Source organism: Neopsephotus bourkii, unplaced genomic scaffold, assembly GCF_033783945.1.
Source record: "Neopsephotus bourkii isolate Nb327-2 ecotype Australia unplaced genomic scaffold, CSIRO-AGI_Nbou_v1 NB_1663, whole genome shotgun sequence".
Lineage (NCBI taxonomy): Eukaryota > Metazoa > Chordata > Aves > Psittaciformes > Psittacidae > Neopsephotus > Neopsephotus bourkii.
The window spans coordinates 3,390,323-3,413,281 of NW_026902137.1; the positions used below are offsets into that span (position 1 = coordinate 3,390,323).

At 40.5% G+C, this 22,959-nt stretch overlaps 2 protein-coding genes across 3 annotated transcripts in view; both read right to left on the reverse strand.

Annotated features, from left to right (window-relative positions):
• Positions 1 to 4,331, reverse strand: part of VAPB (VAMP associated protein B and C) — a 34,740-nt gene extending 30,409 nt beyond the window's left edge. The window contains exon 1 of one of the 2 annotated variants that reach the window (XM_061375658.1): positions 4,057 to 4,331. In XM_061375658.1, coding sequence (XP_061231642.1) covers positions 4,057 to 4,114 — 58 coding nt within the window. In that variant the 5' untranslated portion in view covers positions 4,115 to 4,331. The remainder of the gene's footprint in view (positions 1 to 4,056) is intronic. The other variant, XM_061375657.1, reaches the window with a different exon arrangement.
• RAB22A (RAB22A, member RAS oncogene family) overlaps positions 1 to 22,959 on the reverse strand; it is a 41,026-nt gene that overhangs the window by 12,959 nt on the left and 5,108 nt on the right. The window contains exons 3-7 of the mRNA XM_061375659.1: positions 22,819 to 22,900; positions 18,949 to 19,020; positions 18,719 to 18,825; positions 16,775 to 16,884; positions 15,418 to 15,548 (exon numbers count right to left, since the gene is read on the reverse strand). Of these exons, the coding sequence (XP_061231643.1) occupies positions 15,451 to 15,548; positions 16,775 to 16,884; positions 18,719 to 18,825; positions 18,949 to 19,020; positions 22,819 to 22,900 (469 nt within the window). The 3' untranslated portion in view covers positions 15,418 to 15,450. The remainder of the gene's footprint in view (positions 1 to 15,417; positions 15,549 to 16,774; positions 16,885 to 18,718; positions 18,826 to 18,948; positions 19,021 to 22,818; positions 22,901 to 22,959) is intronic.

Here is a 22,959-nt window from a genome sequence, read left to right on the forward strand (position 1 = left end):
ACACAAGCTGCACAGGGCTGTGGCTAAACACTAAATACTTCCCTCACAGCACTGCAGATACAATCATAGACTGAGCACATCTATAGGTGTCGACAGCACCTTCGGATGACAGCTCTGATGTACCCAGGGGATTCACTTGAGCCAGTGACAGGTGATGGCTTGGAAACAACGCTGCTAGGCCTCAGGCCAGGTCTGAATCAGTACTATTAGGACTGGAGAGTATTGGTTGTTCTGGCTTATTATTGTGCCCTTTGGATAAGGCAGAGTTACACAGTGACACGTTGCATACGTGCAGGTGCCAAATCTCATACTGGGAACAGGAAATAACATTTCCAACTGGCAGCAACTTCCACAGTTTTCTGAGGAATTCATCCTGCGTTTGACAGTACTGCTCTTTGCCACTTGGGGAGCACTGCAACAGAGTGCTGAGTCATATGTCCATCCTAACCTGTAGCAAATCTCTAAAAAGGGTGCTTGCTACCTCAGTTTTTGAGTGTGTCCCCAGCTAAACACAATTCCCTTGACACTGTGCATCTGCAAAGAATGCAGCAGCATTTCAAACACCTAAAATAAATTGCATTCTAACAAATTTTTGCTTGCTGACATGAAACAAACAGTATCTATTCCACACAGGCACATTACACTGATACGATCAGCCTCACTGGGAAGCCACCCTGTGAGATACTTGAGGCAGCACCCAAAAGCACAAGTGTGGCACTGTAATTACCAGCTGTGTCAAAAAGCAACTGGCAAAAGGGAACAGAATTACATCCTTGTCTAAGTTTAAAGCTAGCAACTCATAAAGTCACAGCTTCAAATAGCATAATCTAATTAATTCTTGGCAGATTTTTGCATGTTATTTCCCAGATTTATTTTTTTTAAAAAGGAAACAAATGGAAATGTCATGTGTAACAATTTTTTTTTCACTATTCATTATCAGCAAGCAGCAAACCTTTAGTTCGATGTTTTCTCACCTAGGCTGCAAGTCCACAACCACAAAGAGGAGAAAATCACTGGCAAGAAAGCAAAGCTCCTATTTCACATGGCATCAAAGACAAGAGCAAGGAAATAGGCACCTCCGGCCACATCATGGTGTCCTGCCTCCCACTATCCACAGCTGCATCTCAGTACAGCACATGCTGATGCTATTTTGGATCATGTGCGTTATGGTGTAGGAGCTGCGAGGTGGGGAGGAAAGACAACCCCTGCTCATGTTCACATGCCATGAAAAAAATTCTAGCATGAAAAACTCCTTTGATATTTTGACAAACAAATCACACACACAGTATTTTAAAGCAGAGTGCCAAAGGAATTTAGAAAATTCACTGCAAACCTGCAAAAGCTTCTTAAAAAAAGGTCTTTAATCATACAACAATTTGGCTTGAAAGGGACTAAAGCTTGTCTATTTCTAACCCCCTGCACGGGCAGGGACACCTTCCACTACAGCAGGTTGCTCCAAGCCCTATCCAACCTGGCCTTTAAACACTGTCAGGGATGGGGCAGCCACAGCTTCTCTGGGCAACCTGTGCCAGCACCTCAGCACCTTCACAAGGAAGAATTTCTTCCTTATGTCTAATCTCATGCTCATGCTCTGGGGATGCAGCCCAGCAGACAGGGGGTTATGGGCTCAAGTGCACACTGACAGGTCATACTGGGCTTCCTATCAACCAACACCCCAAGTCCTTTTCCCCAGGGCTGCTTTCAGTCGACTCTCCGCTCAGCCTGGATTTGTGCTTGGGATTGACAAGACCCCAGTGCAGGACTTTGCATCTGACCTTTCTGAACTTCATCCTTTACAAGTGAAAAGTACCGGCTAAGAGAGAGATGGTTGCAAGTGCATAGTGACTAGGACAGAACGAATCCTCACTGGGGTATCTTATTTCCTCTTGTCATTTTGCAAATATCATACCTCCCACTAGATTTTATACTTAAGAGCTATACAGAGCATTTTAACAGCATCGGAATAGTTTTCTGCTTTTTCTACCTGCATTTTGACTATGACCTTTACCCATTTCCAGCGTTTGTGAAAGCTGGTTTACAGTCCCACTCACTGACATCCCTGCCCTACGCTAAGCATCAGATCTTCCAGGACACACCAATGAGAAAGCACAGGCCTACCAGTGAGCAGCACTACTGACTTCTGCCAGTTTGTATCTACTTGTACTGCGCAAAGCAACGCTTTGGAAATAAAAGCTACTATTTACAAAGGTGAGAAAATCATTACTGCCACACTACCAGGTAATATGTCATCACAAAACCAGCAGAACAAGAAATGCTTCGAGCAAAATTTACTTCATGAATATTTCAAATTGGCCTTTCCTGAATGAAGGAGAGTGGTCAGCACTACTTGTTAGAAAGGACTATTAGAACATATTGCCAAGGCACATGAATGCTACCCGTAGCATTAAGTCTGTTTGAACATTAATATTTAAGCATACTTTTAAATCAAACCATTTAATAGCTACAGTTAGTCAAGTAACATTTTACATTATACGGAGTATATGTTGCTGGCTAAAGATCTGGCAACCAAAATCTATATGGTTGGCTGATTTAACTTCAACAGCTACTGATTATTCAGCCCAGAACCTCAACTGGAAGGCTAGCAGTCTGACAGGCAATCTTTATTTCAGCAAAAACCAAAGTTTAGCTTGGTTTATAACTACCTGTGATGAATTGAAAACCACCAACCAAACCCTGATTCACAACTCTATCTCCTTAGCGAGCCAGTGCCAATCAAGTCCCCACCTTTTGCCCACCTGAGGGTGGATTCACTTGTTGACTGCAATATTATTCAGAACAAGAGCTGATTTTCTCCTAATCATACTCAACATAAAGAATGTTAAAACAGCAATAGTTTCCTTCTTAAGCATGTTTGATGATGCTGCCATAACAACATGCAAATACTTCAGCTTACAGCAAAGACACATTCATTCCACCCAGCGTTTATTACCGCGCTTCTTGATAAGCCCACCTTATATTACCTGCAATATATTTACTAATAAAACCAGCTAAAAAAATCCCCTACATTTGAAAATGCCCATGAAAGCTGCTTAAAAAAGCATTTTTACAAGAAGCCAGTAAATAAATCACTTCTTTTTTTAAGCCTATTTGCCAGATAGTCAAATGAAGCTGTAAGTCACCTCTGACTCTTGTAGCATAAATAAACCTGCTGAATGCTTATTTGTAATCCAAGAATATTGTATTACAGTAGTGGCATCAGGCTGCAAGGCAGGAATTTCAACGTTAGCAAAAATCCAAACCCATTCAAGATTTTTATTTAAAGAAATTATGGCTTTTTGCACAGAGTACCTACAATTAATTTATCTAACTGGCTTCTCGAATTCTAACAGCAGTAACGTGAAAGAGCCACGAACGGCTGCCCAGCGGCCCCGTAGTTTCTGCAAAGCCCGCGGAGCCGCACACACCGCTCCGGTGCCCCACGCTTCGGCTCCCTGACAGCTCCAGGGCCGGGGTGGGGGGGAGGGTGTCTCGGAGCCGACGAGCGCTGCCTTGGCACCAGCTGAGGCATCAAGCCCTTCCCCTGCCACCGCAGCTCTGCGGAGCCCGGGGGCTACTCCCGCCGCCTCGGGCATTCCCCGCATCCGGACGGCCCCGCGGGGCTCGGGCGCTGCCCACCGCAGCCCCTGGCTCACGCCCGGCGGGCACAGCAAAGCCTCTGCCGCGGTGCGGTGAAGCAACCCCGGGCAAGAAACAGGCTCTTGAGGAGCTCGCTGCCCCGCGGCCGCCCCCCCCCCCCGCGTTCCCTCAGGCCGCCTCGGCCCTGCAGCACGGGTGGGGGCGGGCGGCGCAGCCGCTGCGGGGCCAGGCCCGGAGAAAGGCCCGGCGCCCGCTAAAGCACCTCCCCGCCCCACGGCAGGCGGGAGAGGCCCGGCAGGGTGGGGGGCGGCGGCCACGGCGCTGAAGGACATTTTAGCGGCTGGTACCTAGCCCCAGCCCCCGGAAAATGGCTGCCGCTGGAGCGGGGCCTCAGAGCGGCCGCGCCGCCGGCCCAGCGCGGGGAGGCGGAAGGTGATGGCGGCGATCGCCGTCTCGTACCTTTGAATTTGAGCTCGTGCTGTGGTTCGAGGCTGAGGACCTGCTCCGCTTTCGCCATGTTCCTCCTCCTCGGCGGTGGCGGCACCAGGCGGAGAGAGGAAGGGACTGGGAGGGAGGGGAAGGAAAGGGGGAGGGAGAAGAGGAGGGAAAGCAGGCGGGAGGGGGGGCCGCGCCCGGCTGGTTTATTCAGCCCCACCGAGTGGCCCGGGAGCGGTGAAAGCAGAGGTGCTGCGGGCGGCGGCTCAGGGACAGGCCAGGGAGGGCGGCGGCGGCTGCCGGCGCGGACAGTGCCCAAGCACGGACGCAGGCAGAGGGCGGGAGGCGGGATGATGCAGCACGGAGGGACCCAGAGAGAGGCTGCGGCTGACGTCTGCCGCCCGCCCGCCCCGCCTCCGCCCGCCCAGCTGCCGGCAGCGCCGGGGCCGAGCGGGCTGCAGAGCTGGCGTTGGGGTGCTCGTCAGGCTCCAGCTACCTGAAACCGGTCTAATTAATACTATTAACGGAGCTCAATCATCGCTGGAAATCACGACCGGTAATGAATGCCGTATTGCCCACTAGCAGCCTGTTATGTCAGGCCTCCAGTCCCTACACCGAGGACTGTTTCGCCTCGTGGTTCACCGCGGAGCCGGGCCCCTGTGGAGGGGACTAGGGGGACACGCAGCCAGCGCGGGGAGCTCCCGGGAAATGACATACTGCGGGCACCGCGGCGCGGCTGCCCGGGCGGAGAACGGGGCACTAGAGGCACGCAGAAATCCCGGTAACTGCCGTCAGGGCTCAGGGAAGATTATATTAAATAAAAGCAATGTGAGGTCGCCTCAGGGAGTTTAAGACACCACGCCCCTTACGTAAAGTGTAACCAAAGGTTTGGGGTTTTGGGGAGTGTGCTTTTGGGGGGGGGGGGGTGTTGGTTTTCTTTATTTTACTCCAAATATTTTTTAAATCTACAGGTTGGTGTAACTGAAGCACTGCTTTAGTGATAGCCTTAGGCCAGTGTAGTTACAATAGAATCATAGAATAGTTAGGGTTGGAAAGGACTTTAAGATCAAGTTCCAACCCCCCTACCACGTGCAGGGCCACCTCACACTAAACCGTGCCACCCAAGGCCCTGTCCAACCTGTCCTTGACCACCACCAGGGATGGAGCATTCACAACTTCCCTGGGCAACCCATTCCAGTGCCTCACCACCCTGACAGTAAAGAACTTCCTCCTTATATCCAATCTAAACTTCCCCTGTTTAAGTTTAAACCCGTTACCCCTTGTCCTGTCACTACAGTCCCTAATGAAGAGTCCTTCCCCAGCATCCCTATAGGCCCCCTTCAGATACTGGAAGGCTGCTATGAGGTCTCCACGCAGCCTTCTCTTCTCCAGGCTGAACAGCCCCAACTTTCTCAGCCTGTCTTCATATGGGAGGTGCTCCAGCCCCTGATCATCCTCATGGCCCTCCTCTGGACTTGTTCCAACAGTTCCATGTCCTTTTTATGTTGAGGACACCAGGACTGGACACAGTACTCCCAACAGTAGTACACTTCCTTCCTGGATCACCTCAGTTCTTTAAACATTCTAGAAGTTCCTCAGAACATATAAAGCACTGCTGTAACAGTCAAAGTCAGCAGGGAGTAACAATCGAACAGGAGCGTGAGATGCCCTTATCAACAGGAACACACTAGCCTAAAAACCTGGTAACTGATACACACCAAAAAGTATGCGTTAGGCAACTTCAGACATAGAGGACTTTGGGAAGAGATTACATTTGCAGAGATAAAAAGCAAGTGTATCAACATCAGTTGGCTTTCAAAGCACAGCAACCCAAAGTACACAGTTTAGGTCCAGCAAGTCCTAATCAGGGCTGATTAGCAAACAGGTGAGGTGAATAAAAACATGGTAGAACACTGGGAAAACTCATTCTATCACACCAATACAACCAGTGTGGTGCACTGTGCCTCAACCTCATGTAATTTTTTTTTGTATTATGAATGTTTTACTTCATAATTGCAAAAAAACCCAACGTACAAGGTAGCTAAAAAAGATCTTAATTCCTAAAAAGAGGGTTACTGATGATAAAGGCAACAGCAAATGGCTGATGTAGATGTTAAAACAGCACTAAAGTGGATGAAGACATTCAGTGTTCAAGCCCATCTGCATCCTTCACACCACATCTCAACATTTCAGCTGCTCTTGTCCATGATATCCCCCATTTTCCAGCTCTTCTGCTTAACCACCTCCAACCACAGTTCATCTTTTGGTTTTGTTCTTTCATTCGATGCCAAACCAAAACAAATCCACATACACCTTTAGTATAGCTCTTGGTTTTGCACAACACATGTGAAACCTGCCAACTCCTAGATGAGACATTAGGGCTAATTTTTAGAAGCCTCAGCAATGTATGGCAATACTCTAATACTGTGTTGTTCTTCCTCAAATTCCTTCTCTGCTCAAGAAAAGATGGTCACACAGGGTTGTGAAGAAGCGCATTTTCTTTTCCAGGTCTCTGCTAGTCTACTTTTCTTAGTTACTTAGAAGCCCTTGGCTTCTGATTTTTGCTACTTGTGGGAGTTTAAATTATAGCATAAGCTACAGATGATGTGACATTTTAGTAGATCTCAAAATCAGAAGAGAACTAATTTCACTTACACTTTGGAGTAGAGCTGTCTTTGGCTGATACTCTGGAAAGGTTATCTTCTTTCACCTGATCTCTTTGGGTTATTTTCTAAACAGATTCTCTCACTGAGCTAGGCATTCTTACTCCAGCAATTAGTAGCAAAGACAAGTGTTATATGAATCTGCAAGTTAATTGGAAACTAACAGTGAGGAATACAGCAGAGGAAACTTTATACAACATACAGTCATACATAATAAAAAACCCTGAAGTAAACAACTGCTCAGTGTGCTACTCAGACCCTTCCAGGTTCTACTTCTGAAAGTACAAAGTGTTTGATGATCCACATCTTAAAGGGTTTGCCAAGTTGTATCAGCTTACCACAGCTGGCAGTTCTGAACCTACCTGCTTGGATGCGAAGGACTCGCCCACACTTTGATCCAGACTGAAGTTTTTATAAAGCACAGCATTGTTTAAGTTGGAAATTTATGAAGCAATGAAAGCAGGTTGTCAGGTTTGTTATATGTAAATAATGTGCGTACATTTAACATTGTGCAGATCAGATTCACTGAAATAGGCAAGCATGAAGGCCACCTGCAATACTACATTCTCATTACATAGAAAAACCCATCCTCACTTTATTAGCAAGACCAGAGGACAACTTGTTGCCCAGGTCAGGGTTTGATTAACAGAAGAAAAGAGAGATGAACACTACAGGGCAACTATTAAGAACACCTGAAAGCTTTAAAACTGTTCCAGTATTAAAAACAGTTTAACCTGTTACAAAACTTTTACCTGAAAAGCTATGAAAGACTTTATCCAAAGAAAACATTCTCATTGTTTGTGTGCAAATTAGGTGGTTTACATTTGGCTATCTAGATTCCCTATGCAAACACACTTAAATGTTTATCTCTATTCTAGCACATCCCTTGTATTTACCTTTCTTATACTCTGCTTAATATTCTTACCCCCTTATACAAATACATTTGATGCTCTTCAAAAGCCGTTTACGCACATCTAAGCAGGTACTGAGCAATAATTTTAAGTTATTCCAGGTCTCTTAAAAGAATGACAGGATGTTTCCTGCATATGAGCTCCAGACAGTGGCTCAGCAGACACTTGTAGCCAATGTTTTCAGGTGAAACAGCAGTACCAGAAACAGGACTTTGTTTATTTATGCTTTTGAAGGCTGCTATTAACTGAACATGTTAAACTTGCATCATACCCCAAAACAAGAAAACTATACCTTTTCAGCCTCACAAAAGACAAGTGAGATAACTACACCCAGCTCCATAGTTTTGTGCCCTACACAACCACCAAAGCAGTGCTTTAAAAAACAAAAAATCAAGTTACCAACCAGCTGGCTGTATTAACAAATAAAGGATCCCTTCCCAGCATGACAGGCTCCAAAACCACTATGCAGATATTAAAAGCGCTCTGCAGTTTTGATTGACAGAAACCTGGCCTAAGCAGTCACAAATTTTATGTTTCATGCAGTCTAAGGTAAAAGCAACGTATTAAATAACTTGATCCTGGCAGAATTTGTCAGACCTTGCTGTGGTGTGTGGCCTGCAGTTTCTCAGACATCATGCTGCAAAGAAAGGAAGCATTACACAAAAGCTGCATTCTCTCTGATGTTTTCCCCCATCCCTTCTTTGTACAAGTTTGTCTTCTGCCTTTGTCTGTGTATACATAAAGCAGGGAAAAGCCTCGGTTTCTGAATGACCAGCAGTCACCACTTTTGGAAAAAAACCTATTCAAACTACTACTTAAATTCACTTCTGCCATGGTATTGCTTACATTCCTCTCCATAGTTCTATTGCTATTGAGATGTTGAGGATTTTGGAAGCATTTATAAGCAAAGCCAGCACATTTATAAACAAAGCCTTTTATTAATAAAATGTTTACACCTTTTTTTTTTGCACAATACATCAGACTGGTAGTGATTTAGCATGTTATTACACTATAAAAGTTTATTATGAATGCTTAGGCTGAAAAGGCTGTTTACATTATGCCAAATCAATACCTCCTTATTTGCATTCTATCCACTACGTGGGAATGTAACAATTCAAAACAAAAAGGAGAAAACAAAAGCCTGCTTTTCCTCATTAGCATCTACAAACCAACAATACAGACAAACCTGTACACACTCTCAGGACCAGCCCAAGAGAAGACTAAAAAATGTCTCAAAACATTCATAAGCTTGGGAATTCATCACTACAATATTTCATCACTAGTAATCTGACTACATTTCATGCAGTGAAGCGATGGTTGTAAATTTGTGCAGTTTACAGAGCTGCAAATGCTCTGTAACTTCGAGCGGCTTAAGTTTGTTTTACGAGTGATACTATAATAAGAAGGCACAGACCTTTCAACCTTTGTTAACAGGTTAAGCCAATCCTTTAATGAAAAGGCAGAACATTCTTATGAGGGACAAGAATTGCTGATACAAAGGTTAACCTTCAAGCTTAATTTTACAGGCAAACATTTACTACACTGCAAGAGCTATATGCACATCAGGTTATTTTTGTGCCCTGAATGCACAAATGCAAAAGTTTCTCATTTAGAAGAAACCTAAAGAACTTCTTTATTTCTTCATGGTACTGGGTGTGGGGAGCACAAGGGGAAAGATTGCCAGAAATCACAGAATCATGTAATGGTTAGGGTTGGAAAGGACCTTAAGACCATCCAGTTCCAACTCCTGCTGCAAAAACACGATACATTTGTATCTTAAATCAATTCACTGTCACAATTTCAATGTTGGATATACAATATTCAGAAATAGGAAGTATGTAAAAAAGGAAGTTAAAATACAGAAGAATCTGTCATGTCACTAGAGCCTTATAATAACTTGCTTCCCCAAGTGAATGTGCTTTTAAAGCCTTTGTTATGTGGTATAATACAGTATGGTACATGTCTAAGCTGTTATGTCTTCATAACAGTTTCATAAGGCTGTACTAATGAATTACCATTTTGTTCACAACTATTTGCCACTGTGACAGATACTTAGAACCTTTGAGGGGAAAAGGACATTCCCCACCTATTCTTGGCTAAATCTCATAAGGAAACAAAGAACAAACTGTCAAGAAAACATAATGGATTTAATAGGAAATACATACTGTAACATGAGTAAAAGTGAGGCAAGATAGTAGCAGTAAAATCCATCTAGGTGTCAGAGTTACAGCATATCCAAGTGCAACAACTGGATGGAGTATCACACTCGCACAGACGAAGAGCATGACAAAGTGGTCTGTAACCTTCAACATTTGAAAAAGAAGTAGCAGTTGGTTTGTTCAATAACACATATGTGAAAACATTAACAGAAATTAAGCAAAGAAAAACCCAACCTTCTTAAAGGAAGAATACCTTTACAAAGGTAACTAGCTCCTTGAATAAAGCTCACTGTTAGTGTTTCAGTAAAAATTGCAGAACCCCAACTTGCAGGAGGAGGTAATGGGAACAGCAGATTTTTTTCTTCTAAGAAATCTTTATTCTAGAATGAGAACAGTTTCAGCAAACACTGTCCCAGTTGGGGGGTGGGGGGTGGGGGGGGAACAAATCATCCTACTGCCTTGATTTTTCCACATAAAATAGGAAGCGCCAAATAACTCTAAGCCACTAGAACTTCTCTAAGTATTTCTAAGTAGCTGTTTGTAGCATGTACACTCTGAACACCATGTTCAAAATTCAGACTTGAGACGGATGGGGAGGAAATGGGAAGGAGGAAAAAGCTGACCCTAGGATCATTTTGGCATGCCAGAGACTAAGCCCATCAGTACTCTTGCATTTCAGTTTAGTCTTATATCTCTTGACAGATTTGTTATCTGTGACACTTCATGGATAAAATTTAGTAATGCTTGCTTGATTTTTTCAAGTCATGCATTTTGGATTCTAGCTGACCAGGAAAGGGTTTGCATTCAAGCTTTTGAGACCCCCAAAATAACAGAAGGGATTTTTTCAGAAAACGTTGTTGTCAGAAGATCTAGTAATTTTAGGGAAATGCATTTTGGCACTAGTTTTCTTTAGAGAATTTTGTGAGGATTTTTAAGATGCTTAATTCCAAGCACATAATTCCCCTGCTTCAAGTAACTGACTTGTGGCAACAAAGTCTTATGTTGCTTTAAAATGACTTCCTGCTAAAAATGTGAAGAAAGTTTGTCCTTCTCTCAAACATGAAGAGCTTCTTTTTTAGAGGTTTAAAGTGTTAGAGATACATGAAGCTTTTTAGAAAATGAACAGGCAGTGTAGAAGTTTTAAGTCAGTGAATTATTCAGGTTCCCCTCATATTCGAGATGATTTTTTTTCTACTTCTAGGTAGCTATTGCTGCTTATAAGTGAACTACAGAGTGCATAGCTACACAGCTCAAACAGCTTCTGTCCTGTAATTCACCAGCTCCCAAGACAGTCTTTGCAGATTGCTGACGTAGCATACCATAAACAGACTACACCATCCTCAATAAACACTAGACTGTTTCACAAGTCATTCAGACATCACTGCTAAGGCTTCCTTTTCCAACTAACACTCAATATGTCATGCTGGAACTTGACACTAACGTTAATAAATAATTTAGGATTAACATTGTAAGAAAAATCTTACTGAGGCCAACTTTTAAACCATTCAAGATATTCAGCCTGAATTATTTTTTTATAATTAAAATGATGCTTTAACCACAAATATAGACACCTCTCAACCAGGTTAGAGGATATGACTTTCAAATCAGTAAGCAGACATTGCCTCCTCTCCTTTTATTCTCAAGTATGTACATAATCTTTCTTGAGCAAGCTGGTAGCATTAAACTGGTATTACGCACACCAACATATCAAAGACCCAGGTCTGCATAAAACACCCCTCTAAACTGTTAGCTGTCTGATCCTATAGCACTTAAAGGAAAGGTCTCACTGATGTCAGTAAGGGATTTGAAGTGCAGTGATTTGTTTTGTTTCAACATGGATCTAGTAACAAAGTCTCTACCTTCTTGGCAACAGCTAAAGTTAGAATTGGTTTAGAACTTCTCAAAGCACCTATAGCAATTTTCAGTAGTTTGACCACTAGATGCTTCTGTTATTAAACATAAGCTTCCAGATTTCAGCTACTTAAGCATTTTAGAATACCAGTTTTCAGCATGTATGTAAAATACACTACAAAACTACCAACAGCACAGATTAGGAGCCTGGCAAGCCAGCTCAGACACTTGCAATTTAGAGGGCTGGATGAAGACATGCTCCAAAACTTGGGGAGCATATTTAAGTTGCTCCAAATCTTAAGAACTAAGTATTTATCAAATGGTATTTTGTACAAATTTATAACTTTCATGGGAAGGAATTTGTGTGTTTAGAAGCGGAAACAGTCATACCTTTTCAGTTAAAAAATGCTCTGTATCAATGACACGACATGCACTGCACTACATTTTTACATTCATGATACCTCACCCTTCCAAACTTGTTTTGCAGCAATCAATTAATTCTCTTTAAGAGTATCTGGAAGTCTAGTCTCTATGATAAAATCCATTCATTAAACAGAAAGGCATAGTGGAAGAAAGCATCAGTCCTGAGCTTTTTCAATAACTTCTTAACAGAAAAAAAAAAGTTATTAAAAATTTAGCTGGAATGGTTAATAATCAGCACTCCAAGCACTCAAAGGCCAACATATCTCCAAAGAGAGAAGTGATGTTAAGACAAGATACCATCAATTTCAGCATGCCTAGTGCCAGATGAAAGCAGATGGCCTAACAAATTATTAATACAGAAGTAACCATTTTTCTCCAACAGAAATGAAACAATGAACATGTGCATCTCATCCAGGGAAGATTGCATTCCAGCTTTCAGCTAGGGCCAACTGATCAATAAACAGTTATCTTGGCTCAAGAGAACTTACATCAACAGTCTGTCATTTGAAATAGGCATGCATTAAAAAGCAGCCTCACTTCTGTGTTTGTAGTCTGGACAATCTGAAACACTGGCTATTTCTGTGTTTTCATTAACTGCAGTAATTCAAGATCAGAACTGCAAAAAGCATATGAAGTACACTGGCATTCCACTCAGACTGGTAACAAGACAAAAGGAGTAGGGAGGCAGTAAGACTTAGCTACTTTTGAGAAGAGACAGATTGTTGTTTTGAGGTGGTTTTTTGCTTTCTTTGTTTTTTGAAGTCTAATTTTGGTGTATAGCAAATAGTATAGATCAGAAAGCAGTTGTTAAGGATTTGCTAAGATATATGGATCTCCTTTGACTGGAGAACTACAATAACCTCAGTACTAGCCTAGCTCTCAGTCTTGCCTAGTGTCCAAAATTTTGCTTTCAAGTTAATAAATCTTGGATGGATACTGTTAAGCAGTTTTTGTTACCTCACTGAAAAACAGATGAAAATCCATTTCTACCACATGCTAACAGGCAATAATAAATTATAAAATCTGAAATTCATTTTTCTACCAATCTACAAGAAAGATATTCCCAGTAACTGAGACTTTGCTTCTACTGCTACCACCCTTCCAAGGTCAAGAATTTCCAGATTTATTACTAACCAACTTGAATAAAAACAGAAATTTCTGTATTGCGGTTAAGATACTAAAGCACCTGGTATCTTCATATAAAATAGACTTCTGAAGCACTGTGAACATAAAATGTTTTTAAAACCTTGCTGAATTAGATAACCACACAATTTATTTTTAAGAAATTTACCAGGATTTAATCTTTGACTAAGGATTTAGACATTGCAAAGAAATCAGGGATTTCTGTGACTGCCACTGTGAAAATGCTAACACTGAATTACTAACCTGCCTTTTTAGAATTAAAAATATGACCCAAAGCAAGTTTATTCTGTTCTTTATTTCCATCAGGCATTTTGTAGGAGTATTGAAGTTTTCTGTTAATAATTTACTTGCTTTGAGTGACCGAATAAAAATATACATCAGGCTAAACACCAAACACAAACCTATCTCTACTATGAGATGCTTTGTTAAGGAGCTTCAAACAGCCTTCATTTGATGAAGATCTACTTCTTGGGCTCTCTGTAAGCACATAGCCTGTACAACTGTGGCAAAGAAGGCACAATGACATCGCCAGGTAGGTAGAAGGCATGATAAAATGTAGTCACCAAGTTTCATTAAAACATACTGACCCATTCAAAATTTCACTGTAATAGTTCACCTGTAGATCTATTCCACAGCAAAATAGTAATTCTCACTAATACAAACTAATCTGAAGTACAAATCCTTTCATTTCTTACCAACTTTTCTGTATTTCCTTCAGAGAAAATACTTGAGATAGAATACCAGATTACAAACAAAGAATAAGCATCATCAACATGACCTCATTTTGATACTAAAGCTAAACAGTGTATTTTAGTATCTACTCAAGTCTATTAAGCTCTTTTTCTTCAAGAGTATAAAGTTCCTCACTAGTTCTGGTAGGAAACAAAAAGTAAAAATAAATAAAATAGTACAAAGGGGTACGGTCAACCTACAGTTTAACTGAAACTAATACCAATACTAAACCCAATAGAGAATAAACTAAACACTGATCTGCTAAAAACTCTCACAGATGAGAAAGCCCAGGAACCAAGAGGTAATGATCTACATTACCACATGGTCTTAAGGTTACTTCCTATTTGTATTTTTGTGCCCCAAACAAGAAAGACTAGGTGCAAAGCAGACGAAAACTTCTTCAACAGACAGTCCACATGCTACACCAACAGCATTCCCTATTGGCCCTTTCAAATGTGATTGAAAGAATTTCAGTCTGCCTCTAGATGAAGTCGCAGTGGCAATACATAGAATGCAGGAAAAACCACCTGATGGAGATACCCCGGGAGTTTATCCATTGGTATGGAATGGAAGGAGTGTATAAGATTGCATTTTTTTTCCTCTTTTTTTTTCTTACATAATTTATAATACTTTAGACACTGGTCTCATAAATATAATATGAACACTTTACACATGCCAAGCAATTAAAAGCTTTCCCCAAGAACTTTTAGGTCTTACCTGAACCACTGACAGCATCTGTTTACAGCACCTGGCTTTAGTTAGTAACCACTTAATTTAGTCAGAACTACAACCAGGTTTTCTTCAACCAACATCTTACTATTAAAAAACTTGTAGGAACAAAAAGAAGCCTACAAACACATCAGTTTGCCTTAAAGTGATTAAAGTCAGCATGAAAGAAAGATTGTCTGTGGTTTAAGAGCTGTTGCTTGTGTCCCCACCCTTGATGCATATCATCTTTAAATAAAAAGTGCAAATGGGATTTGGGGACTGGATGGACTGATTTGCCTATTGTTTGTCTTCAGTTGCTTATTCTGTAGCCACCTCTCATCAACTGTCCCATCGTACTTTGGGTTAGCTACAGTTTAGCTACTTAGCTAAAATAAGGCTCACTGAAGAAAAGGAAGAAGTGACTTCTAACTTCCAGACTCTTCCCGCCCTTAAGTCCCACAAAAGTGCTCATTTCCCTTTTTACGAAAACACAAAACCACCCTAAAATCTTGGTTACAAAACTATTAAACATTTCAGTACTACCATCCATATAGTCACCTTCCCGTCAAGCAAGGCCAAAAAAGTGATGATGGATTCACTTTGAATGCAAGAGATACTACACTTTTTGTAAGTAAACAGGCTGACATTACGATTGCAGTCTCTTCTGCGAGTGTACAGATGTCAGATGAGCTGGTCCATTTTTGTGGGACCTTGTGTGTATTAACACCAGCAGATAAAGATCTAAGACTGATAATATAAACCCAACGTGAACTATTAACTTCCAAGACCACCTACTGTATAGACAAGTTTGATTTTCTAAGGGATCAGTCAACAGCAGCTGCGCTTTGTCACCGATGGCTGTCTTCTAAGTTTGAAGCCCTTACCACTAGACGGGGGGTTGGTGTCAGTTGATGGAATTCTGCGACCTACAAGAGGCAGGAAAAAAAAAAATTACAGCAAACATTACACGTGAAACTAATTCTAAGCATTCAGTGTATGTTTTGGATTAGTCATACATCATTAGTGACAACATTCCTGCATAAAAGGAGGATGGCCGTTAACAGTCTATGCTATGTTTGCAAGAGGTATGGTTCCACAGAAGAGCAAAGGCGGTTTTAAGCTAATTTTGCAGTGTTTACACTTCAGGCCAAGCCAGCCTTTGAGAGCTAAGCTGTAAAACTACCCAGAGAATATACTCTGCAGGATGCAATACCATCTGGAATATCTTCATTAAGAGCTACCATCTTGACCTGTATTTCTACAGTACATCACCTGCACTGGGTTTAGCACAGAAGTGCTTGTAAAGGCAGCTGCTTTAGTCATCTAATCAGTCATTAAAATCGACTATTCTTGGTTAAGTATTCTTTTCTGAGGAGGATTTATGATACTTTTTCCATAATTTATTCAAGATCAATTTTAGAGAGCAGCTATTGAGTCAGTACATCAGAAAGCTACTCTACAGCACATACTTTTTACATCAGCTTCAATATATTCAACTGCTTACAAGAACTATTTTTATACATTCGTGCTACTGCCTGAAACATCCTGCAAATAATCTTGAACAGAATTCAGTTTGGAATACTGTCTGCTTTGTATTCACACAAGAAAACTTACTGTTGTTCGCTCCATGAAGGAATCAGAAAAGGTTTGCAACTTAAGATTAAAAACCTCCAGGTATCACAGAAATACATGTGGAAAATCTACACACAATAGTTGCTATTTCCCATGCAGTAATCTAGCCTTGAAGAATTCTTCTATTTTTGAAAATGCACAAATACAAACACTAAGAGTGAGAACTTCATTCCTTTCCTCAGCTGTATAAAGTCTGGATCACCTCCACACTATTTCCTTTCTCTTCCATAACCTTGGAAGCACTAATTGAAGCATTCAGTAACAGATATAATAAGATGACACTGACTTGACATGAGTGCCCTGCTATTTATCCAGCAACATCACAGTAAGTTTAAAAACTCTAAAAGGACTATTCAGAGGTCACTAGACAGCAAAAATTTATACAGCTCATTTTGCAGTTTGTATTCATGCCCAACTGTCACAAATTCAAGCCAGTATACTCTCACCTGAATACCACAAGAAGTAATCAAATTTCTACTTGAACTTCTTTCAGAAGTGTATTAACTGTTTCAATACTTACTAATTTCTATAAAGAGTTCATTAATGTTAATTGCATTTTTCGCACTTGTCTCTACAAATATTGCATGAATGGAATCTGCATAGTCTTTAGCATCTTTTTCCATGACTTCTCTGCAAAAAACAAAGCAAAGAAAAAACTGTGAATGCAAAAACCCACCATTAGTCAAAAATCTTTAGGGACAGATTAAGCTTTCAACTGTCTCACTAATGAGTATTTTGTATTTTACCTGTCTGGCACCACAGCCCTCCCTCACCCTGAAGTTAATGCTCATCCATTACTCTATGCCGCCTCCCTGTCTTGAGGTATGAGCATCACTGAAGCACAATCATAAACTAAACAATGCCTTAATCCATCTGACAGCATTACAGTGGAGTTTGTTTCTTGAGTGCTTTAAGTGTAGGTCTGCAATCAGTCATTACAGGGTGTTTTCAATCTTGACACACACAGTTTTAGATGTACTGAAAAGATACTAAGGCATTAATTCCACTAACCCAGTGGATTTCCTACAGCTGTTTACAAAAATATGTATCTCGCAACACTGCACAGATCATTCATATAGCATTTACTTTACATGTAGCATGAAAATATAACTATAAACAGGAATATATTTAGACTGACGAAAGAGTCAAGAAGTGAAAAAGTTACTCTACACCCTTAAGGTAGACAAGCTGGTAACGTTTCCTTAAATAACATGAAAAACAAAGCCTGATATGTAGAGAGAAGATTGGACTATATGTTGTATCACCTTACATACAATTTCTAGAAAACATAGGCTGCTTTCAGTAACAAGGGACTACAGGGTATCAAAAGCACAGACTTTAGATCATTGACTCAAATACTGCCTCTGGCTGAAGTACAAGGAATCTTGCTCATCAGCTTGAATAACAATGTTAGCATAATTTATGTCAACTAAGCACCAAGAAATAAACATTTGAGACAAATACTACCTACATGCTTTGTATTTGCCTTCTAATTAATTTTATTTCGTCAGTTCTTTCAAGAGACATGCTACTTCTAACAAAAGTTATTAGAGCTCCCTAGATAACTCCTATATATTAACAATTTGTAAAATTATACTAAAAACTAACTTTGCAGTGATTCTTTAAACACATAACCATCTGTCTCCTTTGAGACAAGAGCTGTGGTACCTTTTCCAATAAAATCTAAACCCAAGAAGTTTGCACATACCTTCTTTCTGAATTTTGGCTTACTCAACCCAGACATCAATAAAAAAGGGCTTCTTTTGTTTTTAGTACATGCCTTCTTGAAACTATGGCTGTTCATAAAGTTTCTCAAGAACTTTTCCCACTCCCTACAACTATTTCAGCTACAAGCCAATTCCACCCCAATATTGAAGCAGGGAAGGAAGGCACCTGAACAAGCAAGTTAGAAAAGCCTACACAATGCTTTCCAACAGGCTTGATGTTTTCCTAACAAAATGAGGTGCTACAGACTGACAGGGGTACTTCTTATAAAGTGAGATAAACAGCTTGTATTACGCTGTAGTTTCACAGGGAGTTTAGACTTGTGTAACTTGGCACTGCCTCTAGAAAGGTAATCCTGTCTCACTGTAAACTGCTCATTCCTAACCCTGCTATCCCACCTCTGTTATGCCAGCAAGTGTTCATGGTGTGAGAAACATAAATATACTTGGATGAGTTTTCCTTTTTAAAAACGGTTGGTTTTAATCTGGACCTACTTTATAGCCTGATTCACTACACCATCACACACATACTCACACCAACACTGGGAGGAAGTGGGCAAGACTGTGCAAGCCAGACTAACCAAGTCTTCTGACAGCAGAAACAGCTCAGACCACTTGTGAAACTACAATGCTAGTGCAAAACAGCTTGGATTGCTCTATACCTTTCACCTGATCTGAAATGTTAAAATATTTAGCACTATGAGCTTAAGTGAAAATCTCCAAGTTACCAAGCTATTTACCTTACATCATTAAGATCACACTTATTTCCTGCAATAGCTACAACAATGTTCGGAGGTCCATGTTGTCGAAGCTCTTTAACCCAGTTCTTTAATGTTGAGAAAGTTTCCTGATGTGTTGAAAAGAAAAAAGAAAATAAAGAAAAAGAAGGAATTAAAGAGTCAGAACTGGCCCATGACACCCTCACACCCCACATAAAATAGTAATGCTGGGAAAACATCACATTTCTTACCTCCTTTGTGATGTCATACACTATAATGGCTGCTGCTGACCCTCTGTAATACATTGGGGCTAAAGCACGAAACTGGAAGAAAGACACCAGACATTATGAATCTGATCTTCTACTGATCTCCATGATCTCATTATTATTATATTATGAGGAAGTGAGAACTAGCTTTAAAGTCCACATTAGTGGAAAACTTTTCTTTACAATTACAGAGATGCTGTGCAACAATATACATTACTTCCATTCAAGTACTGTTTTACAAAGGCCAACCAATAAATGGCTTCGGGATCAGCAGCACACTTACTGAGAGAAAGCAGGAAGCCAAACTTGACCTTACTTTGACTAGATTAGAATCTCTCATTTAAAATATTGCAGATTATATGCACAGACAGGATATATGCTCAACTTTAAATACCAGACAAGGTGAAATCGGTCAAAATTGAACTACCCTCTTCCTCCAAGACATTCACGCTTTTGGACAAGTAATTTCAAGAAATCTAGCATATGTTACTGCTGCTCTGAAGCATTCAGAAGTTGGTGTCAACCTCTAGCCCCATGGATCAGTCATGGCACCCTTCAATGCCAGAAATGTTGGTTTCCTTCTTTGTAATTTAATTTACAGCTTCAGGGCTTCCCCTCCACAAGTTAGAAACATGTTTAAAACTGAAAACTGCAAAAGCCCACAGCCATGTGACCTGTTGCAAACAGAGCTTTAAGGAACATGCTAGATAGCAAAAGGCTACTGTAATTCTATTGTAATATTCAAAATTAGATCTAGGGCAGGTATATTTGGCTGGTAGTGCATTTGCAGAATAGAAACCAAGCCTGTGCCTTTGCATGGGCAGCGCTATGAATCCAGGACTGAAGAAAGTGATAAAGCATACAATTAAATTGCATCAAAACTCAAGCATTCTTAAAAACAGTATGGTATTCTGGAACTTAAAAAGAAACAGACAACTAATCTAGCAAACAAAACTCTCATTTAAAGTACAAATTGCATGTACCCCTTTTGTGTAAGCATATGTGATTTAGTGCTTTTGTGCATCTTATTACTCACGGTAAGAATCATGCCTAGAATTCAGTTTTTCATAAAAGCTTATTCAATTCTAATAAAATACCAATTTGCTTTTGCTTAGTACAGTTCAACTGAGAGCACTACTATAAATCATAAAAATCTTGCTATAAAGCAGAATTCCAGAGCATTTACATTTGGCTTTCAAATTCTGTTTTGAAAACAGGATTTTGAACACAAAGTTCAGAATATAAAAATATTTAATAGTGGGAAAGGGAGACACAGGCAGGGATTCAGATCATGTTGGGACATAATCCCTCTCTTCCTCCCAAGTACTAAAATGTAAAGGGAAACGTATTTGGTAAACCACCACTTGGACTGGTTGCAACCTGGCTTTTTGATTATTTGACTATTTACATTGGGAATAAACCAACTTTCACTTGCTGATTTTGTATTACTCTCATTTCCTGACTGCTAACACTTAGATACTTTTTTCCACCTAAGGGCAGCCAGCAGATAAAACACATTAACAAAACAGATGTCATCAAGAAACACTGAATTTTCCTTTTGCTATTTTTCCAGACACTTCAGCTTACCCTCCAGCCTCCAATTTGTGTTTTGACAGAATTACTAAGACACAATTATCTAGAGAAACTCAAAATCCTAAAATAAGAAGGCAAAAAACTTGACTGCTGTAAGTGATCTGCTACAAGTCATCACCTATCAACCATATATACTGTGTAGAAGAAATGAGAGAAGAAATAAGGCTGTGCAACGAGCTGTGTGAAGTGAGTTAGTGCACATTCCCACCTCTGGAGTGAAGCAGGCCCACTACTCCCTGAAGTCATTTAGAACATGGGATTGCCCAGTGCAGCATGGAACTTATTCACTCCTGGGCTTTTGAAGTGGAAAACAGCAAATGGTCCTCAAGAAGCCAAACTACAAATTCTGTGCATTAAGTATCACAGCTCAGCAGAGACATTTTAGTTCCAAGAATGGTGTGGACATTTACAGTATTCCAGATATCATGGAGGAAATCCCTTCCATAATTCATTGTTGGATGTAACTCTGCTACGGATTCCAGGGAAAGGCATGTATACAGACCATCTGTGACTAGCAGCAAGTGACAGTGCTGCTCTCTTCTGAAGAAAGAAACATCTATGAAGATACTGACATAATTCTAAGTAAATATTCTTGCTCCCATTTCACTGGTTTCCCTGGCTATTTTGTGGCCTCACAGTGACTTTTCTCAGGTGTGGAACATAAGCTTCACAGACATCACAGCTCACAGGTCAGAGACCAAGTAAGGCATCTTTCCTGGTTTTATTTCAAGAAAGATACCACACAACTTGTACAGAAGGAAATTAAAGAGGCATCATTCAAAGTCTAAAAACAAATACAAGGAACATGATGGTCATGTGCAGAGATGCTTACTCTGATTATAGTGAGCTGAATCCAAATTACAGTGTTCTCCCATGGCTTGCAAACACAGCTAAAGTGAACAGGATGGAACGCTAATATGCATTGGAAGTTTCTTGCCAAGTTGTGGCAGGCATGTTCATAAAGCTTTCAGTTTAAGACTATCAGCCTCTCAGAAGTTGTATTCTACCTCTCAGTACACTCACATGCCAGCATTAACATTTCCAAATGGGCTAAGATGTTCACTTAAGACAAACTATTCACAGAAATGCTGAGTGAGTACTGGTAATGGAAGGACTTGGGTATTTCCAGTAACATGGATACTACTGGACATATCCCTGGGACACATCCCTGGCAACATAAATTTGCTTTATATAGTGCTGCTGGATGGAAATAAACTGTCATTCAAAATCTAGGACACTGAAATGCAGTACAAATATACTTCAGTTACTTTCTACAACCAATCCTGATAAATAGTACAGCTGCATTTTCCAGCTATTATCCTGAAATAATAACCCACCTGATCAAACTGGCGCTTATGGGGGACAGCTCTGGTATCTATTACAGTTCACTCATCCTAAATAAGCTCATCACAAGTGACTGATAATTGCCAATAGTTACCAGTCAAGAATCTGCAAGACAGCATTCTTAATACAGCTACTATGATTTCTACCACTGTTACTAGGAATCCATAATCAAGCAAGTTCACTAGCAAAGTCTTCCTTTTAAATTCTAAGTGAAAATCATGCAAATTAATGAATGGATTTCATTTGACTAGTCATTTTCTTGAAAGCTTTTGTTGCCTCCCCTCAGAACTACATATGCTGCAGAGATCAAAACATCAAAATAGATTTCTTGACATAGCTTCTAACATTATCAGATTTGAGAGAAAACTATAATACATCAGTTATTACCTATAACACTGCTTGAAACGTTGCTTTTTAAAGCCGAAGCCCGTACCTTACTCACATTAATAACCCAAACACTGAAGCTAACAACATGTTAGCAGTTGTAAATTTTCCCAGAAGTGGGGCCTTACTCATATGATGAAACACAATTATTCGTTTCACTTCGATTCTCATGCTGCCAGAGGCACTGGCTGCAAAGTAACTGCAGCTGAATGTTTAAAACTCAACTAGAAAAGGTGCTAGAGACAGCTGCTGGCTCCCTCTCCACCCCATTTTCTTTTGACATGGCACTCTTAGTGAAGCTAAATCCAATCTTTTGTTTTTATATACTCCTCTTAGGTAATCACCCTTAACCCTGTCCTTTAACCATACCAAAAATGAAAAATAAAACCATATTTACAGGCAGAAACCTGCCTAGAAGCAAACATTCTAGGACATGTTCATAAAACCAGATCACATTGTGACTTTCAAGGGCAGGGCTGAAAAGCAACCCAATCTCTAGCCAGAACTATAAGCACAGATATTGATTCTACTCACCCGCTCCTGTCCAGCTGTATCCCAAATTAGGAATTTATGTAGCTCATTTTGATACTGTACAGTCTTGGTCATAAATGAGGCTCTGGAAAAAAAATAACAGCTTATGCTTTTCAGAATATAATCAGGCTCTTAGAACATCAC